We start from the raw sequence: 14,593 nt of genomic DNA, 5'->3' as shown, positions 1-14,593 counted from the left end.
AAACCTCTTTCCATTTAAATTAACTACCCCTCTGAATACCTTAATTAAGGGTTTTAAGGACACCATTGTACTATTCCGCAATACGCGTTTCTGAACTATTGGCTGACAAAGTAGTTGTTTTGCCATTACGTGATTAAATGTTTTGCCAGGAAGAAACGCAGTACAATGAAGATGTGGCAGTGCACCTATGATCAGAAATCCAGTTAAAATAATTACCACATTTCTCAGTCAGGTCAATTTCAGACAAACCAACAGAACCCTGCATGACGCAAACTATTTCATGTGAACATTGCATAGGTTTCAATTGCTGGGTCTTGCTGCCTCATCATCAGTGCTGTTCCTGAAACTTCTCCCAGAGGGAATTTTTATGACACAATGAGAGAAACAAGAGAAAAGGGCAACTAGAAAATATGCGAGGACAATGCATTCGTTCACCAAACTATGCTCTCCTACCAATCCAGATGATCCTGGCAGCTTCACTCCCTCCTCCTCCTCCTCCTCCTCCCTCTCTCTCTCTCTCTCTCTCTCTCCCTCCACACACACACACATCCTCCATGCTTTTCCAATCACACTTCACCATCACAGAGAGGAAAAAATCTTTCCAAGAAGTATTTTTTTTCCTGCAGGTATTTTACTCCCTGAGGAGGCTTCCTCTCTTTGAATCCTGTATGGACTAGTTGTTTCCTGCTGGAAAAGAGCTGCTCATTTCTTTCTTGTCTGGGTTGGAGAGAGGTACTTCTAGAAGCCCACCCCCTGGCTCCTGGCTGGATAAGAGAGACTGTCACTCGCAGACAGGAGCCAGGGCAGACAAAGGGTTATTTGTACAGCACCTCCCTTCAGCCCTCCCTCTCCTCATCTCCTTTAGCTCCCACTCTCAACTTGTACATTTAAAAAAATACAGCTGCCAAGAAAGTGAGAGAGAGAGAGAGAGAGAGAAGCAAAAGAGAAAGGTATGTCTTGCTCCTGCAATTATCCTCATTTATTTGTTCCCCTCATGCTAGTTACAGGATGCAAAGCTAGATAAATTACATGTGATGAATGGCATGTGCAGGAGGCACTTTGGGAAGGTTGACATTCACTGTGAGCAAATGATGCGTTGCAGAACAGATGTGAGGAGATAAATCCAGTTTAATTTATTCAGCTAAAGAAAAAAAAACAATACTTTTTAACATGTTACTCTTCTTTATAACGTTGGATGTTATCACAGTTCATAGTAAGTTTTCCACTATCGCTCACTATTTTCATGCTTTCACTATTATTGCAAAAACTGGTGGATGTGAAAAGAAGTGTTTTCAACAATGAGCTGCTGTCTTTAGGGAAACTAAATGAGTTTTCATGAAAACCCAATTCCTGGAAAGAAGCATGGTAGTGGTGGGTTTTACAAAGAGGTAATTCATCGAATTCATCCTCAGTGGAGTAGCTGCTGTCCTTACCATGCTTCACAATGTACTGACTGTTCAGGCAAAAAAAGTTTGGTTTTTTGATTTTTGTTTTGTTTTTTAATTTTGAGCAATGCTTCTTCAAACTTATTTAATTCTAAAACTCACACGTATGTCATATATCAAGTGATAGCCCAATTCTGCAGATGTTGTTTAATGATTACCTATGGCTGCAAGTCTGAACAGTAAATGTCATCAGCACCTTTTGGAGGTATTTTGGACTAGGGAGGTTTGACAGATGACTGCTAAATGATGTGAAGGGAATTTTGTACTTTGAATGGTGTTGCTAACAGAGTTACTTTTAACTCTTGAACTATACACCCATTGTGAAGATATCTAAATACATTATCTGCATAGTAATAAAACTATTATTGCACTTTGAACTTAATTGATTAGTCTGTTAATATAGAATATACCTCCTGTATGACTGTAAAGGACCATAAGACAGACAACCAGTTACAATGAAGTATCTTTCATTTTCAAGATGAAGTAGCTAGAGACGCTATAGAATTCTTGACAACTAACTACAAATGTGTTCATTTAAAGTTCAGTACATATATAGCTTACACATTTGTTTCCAAATATGAGGAACTGGTTTAAAGGAAAAGATATCTAACTACATTTTTAGTTTCATTCACTCACAGTTTTCCTTATTTCTATTGCCTATCCATACCACTAGTGCTTATTACTGACAGCAGCTGCTTGCATGGGACTTACAGCACTATTAATATTCTCAAGAAACATAGCTCTGTTTGTCTTGGCCATTGAGGCAGAGAATTTAAAAAAAAAAAAAATCTCCCTGTGGATCCAACCATTCCAAAGAATATGTAGTGCCAAGTTGCCTGGCAAAACAAAACTTTAGGAACTTCACTGTTAATGATTCCTTACTCATTTAGCAATCTTCCCCTCAGACTATCTATTTTCCAGTCATACAGAAAACTAAAGCTATTTTTGTGACACTGAAACTATTTCCCCATCTTAACTTCTTTCATCAATGTCATGTCAAATGCCATCAATGGAGTATTTTATCAAAAAGGACCTATGCAAATGTGGGAAGTTTGCTTCAAATACTTTCAGGAGATTTTATCCCTGTTGGAACTTGAAACTGAATAGTCTTGATAGACTGCACCTATTGGAGGTTGGTATGATTGACATTGGTGCCCTTTAATGAGGCAGGAAATAGACATATCACAGAAAGAAAGGTTACTTACTGGTAACTGTTCTTCAACTCATCTGTGTGACGTTTGTTCAGCAGATTTCACTGGCTGGATAGGTGTCAACACAATTTTATCTGCACTTATTGATGACAGAGTAACTATATTTTGTAAAATGCACCCCCACACCCCCTCCCCACATACACACCCACTCCCTACATCCAGCAACTTTTCATCAGCTATGCAACTTTCCACCTTTATGGGTACCTCAACAGTACTAGTTTAGCAGTATAAGGGAAGAGTTCATAGCAGTAGTTGGTGAGTCAGTGGCTATTCCATATATTGTACTGTATAGAAGCTCCGCCAAGCCCCTACCATCTCTTCCCTTACGCCACACAATAGAGTGCTGTATCGACAAAGCTATAGCCTCCATGATCTTGGACACTCCCTTTGACAGTCTTCCATCTGAAAATAGATAGCATCTCCTTCAGGACAAACCTTTTGAAGGAAGCGCTCTGATTAAGAGTTTTATGTAAATTAGTATCTGTGAAAATAGAGCATTCAAAGAGGACATGCCTCAGTGCAAAAGAAAAAATGGGTAAATATTTGAATACTAGACATACCAGACAGGTTATAACATACATAAAATGAATTGTCATGCAGTGCTAGTCCCCTCTAGTCCAGTATTCTGTCTACAGTTGATCAGGAGATCATGACCTTTCCTGACTGATATTGAACTTGTCACAGTTATCCATGTCAGACTCCTCTCTAGTGCATTATTGTAATACACTGTTAAGGGATGGCTTTTTAGGCCATGAGCTGATGCAGGACAAAGCTGTGCAGGCCCTTCCACACACTTCTGCTTTGTACTCTGCACAGACAGCCAGTTCAGTTCTGGGTACAATTCAAGATGTAGTTATCTTTGAAATTTTACAAGATCTGGGACCGATTTACCTGAGACCACTTGCCATGTGTCCTGTGGCAGTTGAGAGCCAGTAAGGCGTTCTTGATACTCATACCTAGAAGTGCAAGCCAACATTCCAGGATCAGCAACAGGGTATTTTCAGTTGAGGTCCCTGCCCTTTAGAACCTGCTGTCTTTAGCAGTCTAGAGACAAAGTTTAGGACACAGCATAAGGATTTCTTTAAAAAGTTAGTCATACTGATCTACAAAATGAATTATTTTTGAGTTGCATGCTGTCATCAGGGCCTAATTTTCACTCAGGATTTGGTCTAACTACTCTTTCTGTAGGGGCAATTTTGCACAACCACAACATATAGCAGACTTATCTATCTGACTTACAGACACAAATAGTTCAATACTTAAAGATCTACTATTTGTGCCTGCAATTTATAACAGATACAAAATATGGTACAACTATTTACATTGGGACTGGAAAAACAGAGGCCAATTCTCAAAATCAGGTTCCATATTTTTTTAAGTGTAGTATCATGCAATATCATCACCTTTAACACTTTTTTTCTTCTATGAAACGCTTACATTATATATTAAATTAAAAAATACTTGTACTACTTTGAGACTGCCCTTCTTGCTAACCAGGGTAGAATGTGTCCACATCCATCCTCCTTAGACTATAAACTCATTTAAGCAGGATTCACTTATGTACTGTTTAGTGCTGGGGAAACTGATTTAGAATAAAAACTATCCTACAAACATACCTCTTACTTGAGTCCAAAATCCAACATTAGGCAAAGTTGGGTTGATGTTTACCTTATTTGAAGGAAAGAGGAATTTATTATTATTTGGCACATTGGCTAGAACTAGTGAAAATAATGCAATCTTTTAAATATTAGACATGGTCCCTGAGGTCTAAAGAACACATTTTATAAATTAAAAGAATAATTAAGTGCGCTACTCATCAAGATAAATGTGCATGCAAAATTTCATGTAAACCAGAAAAATAGTTTATTGAATTTCACATCTGTAACAAAAAGATAAATAAGCATTTGCTTTTATTTTAACTATGCATACTGTGACAAAGCTCTGTCCTTGTCTCCATGGGTCCCACGCTTCCTGGTAGATTTCGCTAGCCTGAGAGGCTCACTGTGACCCTCCACGTAGCCCTTCTCTCTCTAGAGACAAGGATCACAGCCTGCTGAACCATTTCCATCATAAGCCAGCAAGGAAGGTGAGGAGTAGCTACTCTCCCTTGCACAGTCTCTGTTGTCTCCCAGTCTCAGTGATTAATTCGGGGGAGTGACGGGGGGAGCCCAGGCCCGCTCTCTACTCCGGATTCCAGCCCAGGGACCCTAATAGTATCAGCTATGGCAGCTGACTTTTTGGAAATAGGATACATACAATTCCCTGGGCCACTTCCCCACAGCAGCCCCCACTTCCTCAGTATCTACTTCACCCTTACTTTAGGGCCTCCTTCCTTGTGCCTGATATTGTTTGTACTGCTCAGTTTCTCCAACAGTGCAGCTTCTTCCTACAGCTCCTGACACATGCACTCACCTGACTAACTGGGAGGCTTTTAACTAGTTTCAGCCAGCCCCTGATTGGCTTCAGGTGTCCCAATCAACCTAGCTATCTTCCCTGCCTGAAAAGATCTTAATTGGTCCCAGGTGTCTTAATTGACCTGGAGCAGCTACCATTTGCTTATCCTGGCACCAGGGATTTGTTTAGCCTGTGGCTAATATATCTGTCTCCCACTACTTTACTATAGCCATCTGGCCTTTCCCGGTCACAGTACTCACAACAAAACATAAAACTTTTAAACCAACTTTTTTTGTACATAATGTTAGCATAAGCATGTAAGTTTGTGTAAAAGATCAGAATAATGAGGTGCTGTCATAAACATACAGTTAAGGGTAGCATAAAATCCCTCCTTTACCTGTAAAAGGTTAAGAAGCTCAGATAACCTGGTTGGCACCTGACCAAAAGGACCAATAAAGGGAGAAGATACTTTCAAATCTGTGGGGGAAGGTTTTTGTTTTGGGCTTGTGCGTTCTCTCTGGAGACAAAGAGAGAGACCAAGCAAGTAATCTAGCTCCTACTGAATGATACATCTAAACTTACAGAATAGTACATAATAGCAAGGAAATGTGTTAGAGTATCTTTTGTTTTAGCTTGTGAATTTTCCCTGTGCTAAGAGGGAGGTTTATTCCTTTTTTTTTGTAACTTTAGAGGGGAATCCTCTGTGTTTTGAATCTGATTACCCTGTAAAATTACCTTCCATCCTGACTTTGCAGAGGTGCTGTTTTTATAATAAAGTTCTGTTTTTAAGAACCTGATTGATTGGTTTTTAGTGTCCTAAAAACCCAAGGGGCTGATCTGTGCTTACCTTGTTAACCTATCTGGTTGGTATATTATTCTCATGCCTCCCCAGGAAAGGGAGTGAAGGGGCTTGGGGGGATATTTTAGGGAACAGGAACTCCAAGTGGTCCTTTTCCTGAATCTTTGTCTAACTCACTTGGTGGTGGCAGCAGTCCAAAGACAAAGAAGGATTTGTACCTTGGGGAAGTTTTAACCTAAGCTGGTAGAAATAAGCTTGGGGGGTCTTTCATGTGGGTCCCCACATTTGTATCCCAGAGCTCAGAGTGGGGAGGGAACCCTGACAGGTGCCCATGATTAGTATTAAACTAATAACACCAGTTTTAACCCTATAATGTTAATGTTTTTTCTAAATGGGCTCATGTTTCCAGAAACTGATTTTCTTAGGCAGTTATATCGCTGATGTTTTGTGCAGATAATTTGTCAAAATGGGTGAAGGATTAGCAGCGTGGAAATATCAATGTAACTGTCTATGAAAATTAATTGAATCAGGAATGTGGTAAAGTAGTATGTGTGTCCGATAATGTTTTGTGTTTTAACATGTGGTCCTTCTCTGAAAAGTGACTGTAAAAAATAGCATGGCACAGTTACATGTCTAAGTGATTTCCATATCAAACATGCTTAGTTTACAAAAGACTTCCCCTTTTTCCCCTGCTATCAATCCTGCAACCTCGACCTGAGATCTGAGAGTCAAACGGGTTCTTTCCTTGATCGTCATCATCATACATTATAAATATTCTAGAGGTCAGATTGTACCCCCATTTGTCCCACAGTCTTCATGTTTTGCATTCAATTCTCCAGCTACACAAGAGAGCCTAGAATCCAGCTCATAGTCTCTTAGCTGAGTTGGGTTTATAGTGTTAAGACCAAAAAGAAACAAAATCCTATTTGACTGTAGAGTAGGTATAAGTAGGAATACATACAAGAATCAAATCTGTTGAGTGAAAAGGTGCAATATTTGTCTGGGTCAGTTATCAGAGTAGAGCCACTCTTTAAATCTAGAGAGGGATTGGAATCTTCATATCAAGCTAAAAGAAATGTAAACAAACATTGTCTCTCCACACTTCAATATTTTGCTGCTGAAAACCAGGCTGAGCCACAGCTCAGATCCTGGCCTAATTTACAAATGAGTGCAAGTTGGATGTTCTTCTCCAACTCCCGCTGTCTGACACGTTCAGTAGTCTCTGTTCCATGGAACTGCTGGATTAGAATAGCAGGCAGTGTTGGAAGTCAGAACAGAGGTGCACTGTTAGTGCTGTGAAGAGCCTGAACTCCCTCTGCTATGCTTGGCCCTTCACTTTCTTGAAAAGTAAAACCAGTCCTGTCCAGAAGTCTGCAATTGGACTAAGTCAACAAAATTTCCCCTTCCCGTTCTGCACTTAGGACAGAAGAATCCCATGCACTGCTACAGGCTGTGGACTGACTGGCTAAGTGGCAGTTCAGCAGAAAAGGACCTGGGGATTACAGTGGATGAGAAACTGGATATGAGTCAACAGTGTGCCCTTTTTGCCAAGAAGACTAACGGCATATTCGGCTGCATTAGTAGGATCATTGACAGCAGATCGAGGGAAGTGATTATCTGGAGTATTGTGTCTGGTTTTGGGACCCCTACTGCAGAAAGGATGTGGACAAATTGGAGAGAGTCCAACAGAGGACAATGAAAATGGTTAGGGGGCTGAGGCACATGATTTATGAGGAGGGGCTGAGGGAACTGGGCTTATTTAGTCTGCAGAAGAGAAGAGTGAGGGGGATTTGATACCAGCCTTCAACTACCTAAAGGAGTGTTCCAAAGAGGATGGAGCTAAGCTGTTCTTAGTAGTGGCAGATGACAGAACAAGGAGCAATGGTCAGACCCTCTCAGAAGTCCAGAGCAGCCCTGGCCACTTCCAGCTTTTGGGGCCCCTAGCCATAATAAAAATAAAAAATGACAAATCAAAACAAAATAAGACACCAAAAAAAGAGTGAGACATTATTTGAATTTTTTTTTTATTTAACAAATGCTTTTCTAGCCTTTTTCTGTGAAAATGCACTAATTATTGAGGAAAAATCTAGCAATCTGTGCAATGTCACAGTTGATATTAAGCATGGCGAACCCATTCAAACACTCTTGTCCCATAGTTGAACCATGATAGTTCTTTACCTGTTTCAACACATTGAAGGTGCATTCACCAGGCAAACTTACAAAAATGACAAAACTACGCAATGCAATTGTGATAATAGGAAACACTCCAGAGAGTCCAAGTTCAAGTATTTCTTGAAGCAATTCCTTTGGCTTGCAATCCAATTTAAAGTTCATGGAATATATTCGTCTGAGGAAGATGACTTCATCACTGAGATCTTTTGAGATTTCTTTGTTGTACTGTTGCTGAAATTGTTCAGCTGGAGAAAGTAGATCTTCATTACTCAGTCTGTTGAACTGCCAAAGAATCCCCAAAAGGGTACAAATTAGTCACTGTGACTCAAATCGACGTGTAAGACCTGACTGACTAGAGTCAATGATGACAAGGAAGACATTGACCCTATAATGCTGCTCGGCATCGGATTCAGTAGGTAAATTGTGTTTGGTGAAGAACTCAGATGAAATGCCAATATTCTGTGCTTCTAATATGGACTCAGGATTGCATCCCATTGTTCATGAATCTGTTGAATGTCATTGATAAGACTTTCAATGTTATCCCTCTCAACATCAAGTATAGCATTGCGTGCTTCAATTACCAGATTAGTTTGGTGGATCATTGTAAGTAGCTTCATCCACAAAGATGACATCAAAATGCATTCAAATTTGGACATGTGCTTCTGAATAGACTGAAGTTCAGTTCGAGCCTGTGGAGTGAGATGTACACAAATGCCGAAAAGACACAAACAAAGGAATACTATTTAACACAAAATGAAACAGTCAGACATGCAATTATTCTTATCACTGAATCAAAACTAAAGCATGCAAGGTATAATATAACAGGCTGGGCTGAAGACAAAGGGATGACATACATATAGTAAACACAGACATGGATACAGACAGAGGGATAATGTCCAAAAACTTCAAACGTGTGTCCTCACAAATGTTCACCTTGAATCTGGGCCTATAGACTACGAAAGTCTATGATGACAGCCAAGCTAAGGCTCAACCAACCAACCAGTCTCCTCTTTTAGATACCATATGAAGATAATAATGAGGCATTCTCACACATAAATAATTCCTTAGTCAACTTGACATAAAACTATAAAGACACTAAAATGTAACAATTCTCTAACTTTCAACACGCACTTGATCCAGCAACAGCCACTAGTAGTGGTTTGTTTATATAATCAGCTGATCTGAGAGGACACGTTCATCATGGTCTAATCTTGTGCCATCAGAACTGATATATCGGTACTAATATTTATGAACATTTTTAACTCTTTAGTATGACAAAAATCTATATCAGTTAACAAAAAAATTATGTCTTTTACCAAATCACATCTCTTTCTTGCTTAAATTTGCAGCTTTAAGCTGAGAGAGTATCACATTTTGGTCCGATAGGGATGTGCATAAAAACATGTTGTGAAACTTATCAAATGCCAAAAAAATAACAAGTGTCTAAATTTGAGACCCCTTTTGAGCTTGAGGCCCAGGCCAAATGGCCCTCCTGGCCCCTCCTCTGATTGACCCTGGCAATGGTCTCAAGTTGCAGTGGGAGAAGAGGGTGGTGAAGCACTGGAAAGGGTTACCTAGGGAGCTGGTGGAATCTCCATCCTTAGAGATTTTTAAGGCCCAGCTTGACAGAGCCCTGGCTGGGGTTGGTGTTGGTCCTGCTTTGAGCAAGGGGTTGGAGTCCTGAGGCCTCTTCCAGCCCTCATATTCTATTATTTATTTATGATTTATAATACATTTAGTAGGTCATGCTAGCATGTAGTTTCTACCACATTTGGGAGAAATAGGTAGAATAAGGATGAAACGACTTCAGTAGAGTCATTATACTTTTGTAATGATTTAAAAGAGCCAAAAAAACATCCAGAAACTGGGGAAATGTATCTGAACATTTCCACACTGCTTTGTTAATGTTATTATGCTCCAAAGATATACAACTACATGAAAGTAGACATTCATACCAGTGAGCTGGTCAAATCCTCTCAAAGCAATTTCCTGAAGGAGAAAAGCAAAAGAAACTGCCAGCAACAAAAGGCTCCATTCATGAAAAATAAGAATAGGGTGCAGAGAGGGCTGTGAAATTTAACTCCACAACAGTGAAATAGCAATACCTTCTATCTCCTGGGAAATAATCCTCTCCAGCACACAGGTCCAACTCCCAAAAATCCTCAGGATAAACTGGATTCAAGCTAGAGAAATGAATTAAGCAATCTGCACAAAAACTGATCTATTCAGCATCAATACATGTCTAATGTGCCTCTTTTCTCATTAGCACTCCTGTCAAAAGCAAGTTTTGGAATGATGAAAATGAAGATTCTATCAGCTCTTGTTTTGCTGAGCATGCTGCTTGGTACTAACATGATGCCTTTCAGTCGACTTTCTTGTTACAAGAAAGTGCTAAAAGATCGCAACTGTCACAGCATCCCAGAGGGTGTGGCCAGTCTTCGACGCATTGATGGAAATCTTCAAGACCACTTTTGGGAAGGGCAAAGCTGTGAGATGATCTGTTACTGCAATTTTAGTGAATTACTCTGCTGCCCAAAGTAAGGCAACTTTCTGTTACATACAATTTTACATGTTTCTATGGATTTAACAAGCGTTCATTATATTTCACTATAGTATGGACTACTACTTAACGAATCAGCTTCCATTTCAAAGAAATTAAACATTTTATCAAGCTTAGAAGTTAGACCAAGACTCAGCCATTTTCTTTTATCACTTCATTTGCTTTTTTAAAGTAAAGGGGAAGATTGACATTGTGTTTGCTTAAAGTATTAAATCACACATCCCACTACAGACCTGATGTAACATGATTTACTTCAGTGAGTTTATACTAGGCTGAATTTTGCCCCTTGTTCTTTACTTACTTGACCCAGGTCATATAAAAATTGGGGTCTTTGGACTAATCCCTTGATTTTCAGCCAATAATTTCAACACCCATTAGTGAAAACCAGTTTTTCAAAAGAGATGAGAAAGCCCTGAGGTTCTTGCTGCATGGCAAAATATGTCATTGCCTCTGTATATTAGTGGGTATAGATATTTCATCTAGATAAGCTGAACTGCAAGAGAGACATTTACAATAAAAAGTCTGCAGAAAAGTGAATGGGGAAAAAAGATTAATTGAAAAGGATTCAGGGGTCAACTTAAAACCCCAACACTTCCCCCACCTCTACTTGTAGCGTTATAGACAGTGTTGAACATTAACAATGAAGGATAGTGACAAATACTCTCAATGTTCGTTAGCAGAGCATGTTGGAAAAACTGTAGTGGAACAATTCAGTCAAAAGCTAAATGATTTGTGAAATCATGTCAATTTCACCAAAATTATATTTCAGGGAAAAATTCTGACAAATGTCCAAACATTTTTGGAATGAAACATTTTATTTGTTTGTTTGTTTTTTTTAATTACTTCATTTCAAAATCTTTGTTTTTTATACTATATAATAAAAATTTTAAAAAATGGAAACAATTTTTCCCCTGAATTTGCTTTGGGAGAATGTCACCATTTTCAGATTTCTCCCCCAATTCTGAATGAAGCCAAATTTCAAAATCACAGAATTTCCATCCTTCACTCAGCTCTATTCATTAGGTTTATAATGGCATATTTTTCCCTATACCACTAGTATCCAATTTCATTCCTTTGTAAGAGTACTTCCTAACAAATATTTAATTATTTCATTCAACGTTAAAGGCCATACCCTTTTCTCCACGTGCTCTAGGACAGTGGTTCTCAAACTTTTGTACTGGTGACCCCTTTCACACAGCAAGCCTCTGAGTGCAACCCCCCCCCTTATAAATTAAAAACATGTTTTTATATATTTTACACCGTTATAAATGCTGGATGCAAAGCGGGTTTTGGGGTGGAGGCTGACAGCTTCTGACCCCCATGTAATAACCTCACAACCCCCTGAGGGGTCCTGACCCCCAGTTTGAGAACCCATGCTCTAGGATAACTAAAACCTACAAAAAATAAAATCATATTAGGCTGGCCTTACTATGCCACAGTAACCTGGATGATCCCTGCACTGATCACCTGTATTTCTCAACTCACCCTCTCCTGAAATGTCTTAAAGAGGAGCTTTTCAGCATGCCTGAAGGGTTAATAAATCAGGCTATGTGGGAATGAATTCCAAAGTCACTCTGCCAGCAACCTACTTCCTTTTAAACTAGGGGGCATGGTTTAACAGCAACTTTCATAAATAAATAAGAGCAACTTTTCATATTTTCCATTCTCTCCAAAATCACTGCAGGTACCTAGATAAGGCACAGTATTTGCTTGCTAACTCACCATAAGTCTTCAAAATCTTAGATAAAGAAAGAAAAGGAGTACTAGTGGCACCTTAGAGACTAACCAATTTATCTGAGCATAAGCTTTCGTGAGCTACAGCTCGCTTCATCGGATGCTGTAGCTCACGAAAGCTTATGCTCAAATAAATTGGTTAGTCTCTAAGGTGCCACTAGTACTCCTTTTCTTTTTGCAAATACAGACTAACACGGCTGCTACTCTGAAACCTTAGATAAAGAAAGCTTTTACTAGACTACAATACAAAAGATACCACAAAAGACCCCACCTTGGAGCTCAGTACAAGCCTCACTTAACTGTATATGTGCACATTTCCTATGCATCTTTTTTAGAATTTATCTCACTAAAACTGAAATTATGCCACTGGGGTGAAATCCTAGCCCCACTGTGGTGCCTGGCAGTTTTGCCATTGACTTTAGTGGAGCTAGGATTTCCACCCATCAGCAGTTTAGTTTCTACTGACACTGAAGCCTGTGCACTTCTTCAGGTTTGTATTTTTATTTTTTTAAAAACATACACAAAAACAGCAAAGCAGTTGTAGATGGGTTTCATTTTAGAACTTATGATAATTTATGATAACCTTACAACTGAAATACCTGATAATTTCTTTCAGAGGTATTTTCTTTGGACCAAAGATCTCTTTCGTGATCCCTTGCAACAATCAATGATGAGCATCATGTGTCCCAGTGAGAAGACACACACAGGACGTCACAACAGGAGATTAACGATGTTGTCATAGAAAATCTATTCCTTTCTACAGCACTAGAGTGCAGAGCCTTAATGTACCAAGTAGTATATATTTCCCTGTCTATATATAGAAGGAACCATGTTTTGAAGATTTAATGGTAAAGCTCTCCTTTCCAACTTAGTAACAACATTTGTTTTCATTAGAAGGATTTAAGAAGAGGGGTGCAGTAGAACCCCTTTAATTCACTGTGCTGATCTGCCAACCCAGACAGTCTCATAAAAGATCTGGTGGTGTCATTCCATCTCTCACAGATTAAGGGTCAAATTCTCAGCTGCTATAAGGCAGTATAGCACCTCACTACACTATTTTATACCCATTGAGGCCTTTAGTCGCAGTTCACTGTACTGAAGTTTCATATCAATAAGTCTTCATTACTTTCACAAAAAGTAACTGAAATCAGTCGGAGCTACTCTATGTTCAGCACTTTTGAAAATCTGGTCACTTATTTAGGTGCCTAAATAAGGTTTGAGGACCCTAACTTTTTACATCTATTTTTGAAAATCTTGGTCTAAAAAGCTTGTTAATCCTTTTGAGGTCAATAGCAAGACTCCCATTAGCTTTCATGGAAACACAACTGGACTCTAAATTCACAAAATACAGTTATCCATAATGGGCCCTTATTTAAGCTCATCTTTGCACTTTTTGTGTTTAGTACACAGCTGCTATAATGTATATATTCAATAAAACAGCTTCTGTTGATGAGCCTGATCCAAAAATCTTTGGAAGGCAATGGGCCCTGAATCAGGTCTCATTTGAACTATAGCACATCACAGTAGTATCTTAAAATGCTAGTTCCCTATCTTTAATATAGGCCTTTAGGAAAAGACAGGTATGTAATTAGACACAGAGACTAGCCTTCTAAGCATGTACACCTATGCTAGTTTAATTAAAGCTGTTTGCGATAAGTATTAAACATTTCTTTTCATTAACATATGGTAATTCCTAGAGCTACCAAGTTAATCACATGGAAAAGAGTGAAAATATCTAGTGCAAAATATAAAACTTTAATATAGTTCTCTTGTGCTATTCTTTTTCAATGACACTTTCTGCAGTAGTCATTTTATGAAAATTACATAGGCAATAGCGAATTTTTTAATGCTAATAGACAACCATACTTCACTTACATGACAACTTTGTATCAAATACAAAATATGTTCAGAAACTTTGCCATCTATAATGGTTGGATGATTGTATTCTTGTATGTTGGTAATCTTGTACCTAGTTGGTCCGTGTTTGCTGGACTATATGCAAATGATAATAAATGTGTATTCAATTAATCAATTATGCATATTAAGTGACTTGCACCAAATAGTTGTACAATGACCAGCTGCAGGACAGATGCAATTTTTTTTAGAAAGTCTCAGTTTACCTGTCCCTCATTCACTGGTTTTCCCAGCGCCTGATCAAACTATGCAAAAAAGAGAAGCCCTGAGCAGAGTTCAGAGACAACAAACCGTTAAGAATCTCAGCAGATGCAAATAAGACCTGCTGAAACCTAGGGATGGCTGAAAAGCTTGAAGCCCTGTC

At 38.9% G+C, this 14,593-nt stretch overlaps 1 protein-coding gene across 1 annotated transcript; it reads left to right on the top strand.

Annotated features, from left to right (window-relative positions):
- Positions 1–10,313: 10,313 nt before the first annotated feature.
- Positions 10,314–12,986, top strand: SCRG1 (stimulator of chondrogenesis 1). The gene is made up of 2 exons (XM_077814512.1): positions 10,314–10,558; positions 12,932–12,986. The coding sequence occupies exons 1-2, from the start codon at positions 10,314–10,316 to the stop codon at positions 12,984–12,986; spliced, it is 300 nt and encodes a 99-aa protein (XP_077670638.1).
- The last annotated feature ends 1,607 nt before the right edge of the window (positions 12,987–14,593 follow it).

Source organism: Eretmochelys imbricata, chromosome 4, assembly GCF_965152235.1.
Source record: "Eretmochelys imbricata isolate rEreImb1 chromosome 4, rEreImb1.hap1, whole genome shotgun sequence".
In the NCBI taxonomy this organism is placed as follows: Eukaryota; Metazoa; Chordata; order Testudines; family Cheloniidae; genus Eretmochelys; species Eretmochelys imbricata.
This window is presented reverse-complemented; position numbering and strand designations above follow the sequence as displayed.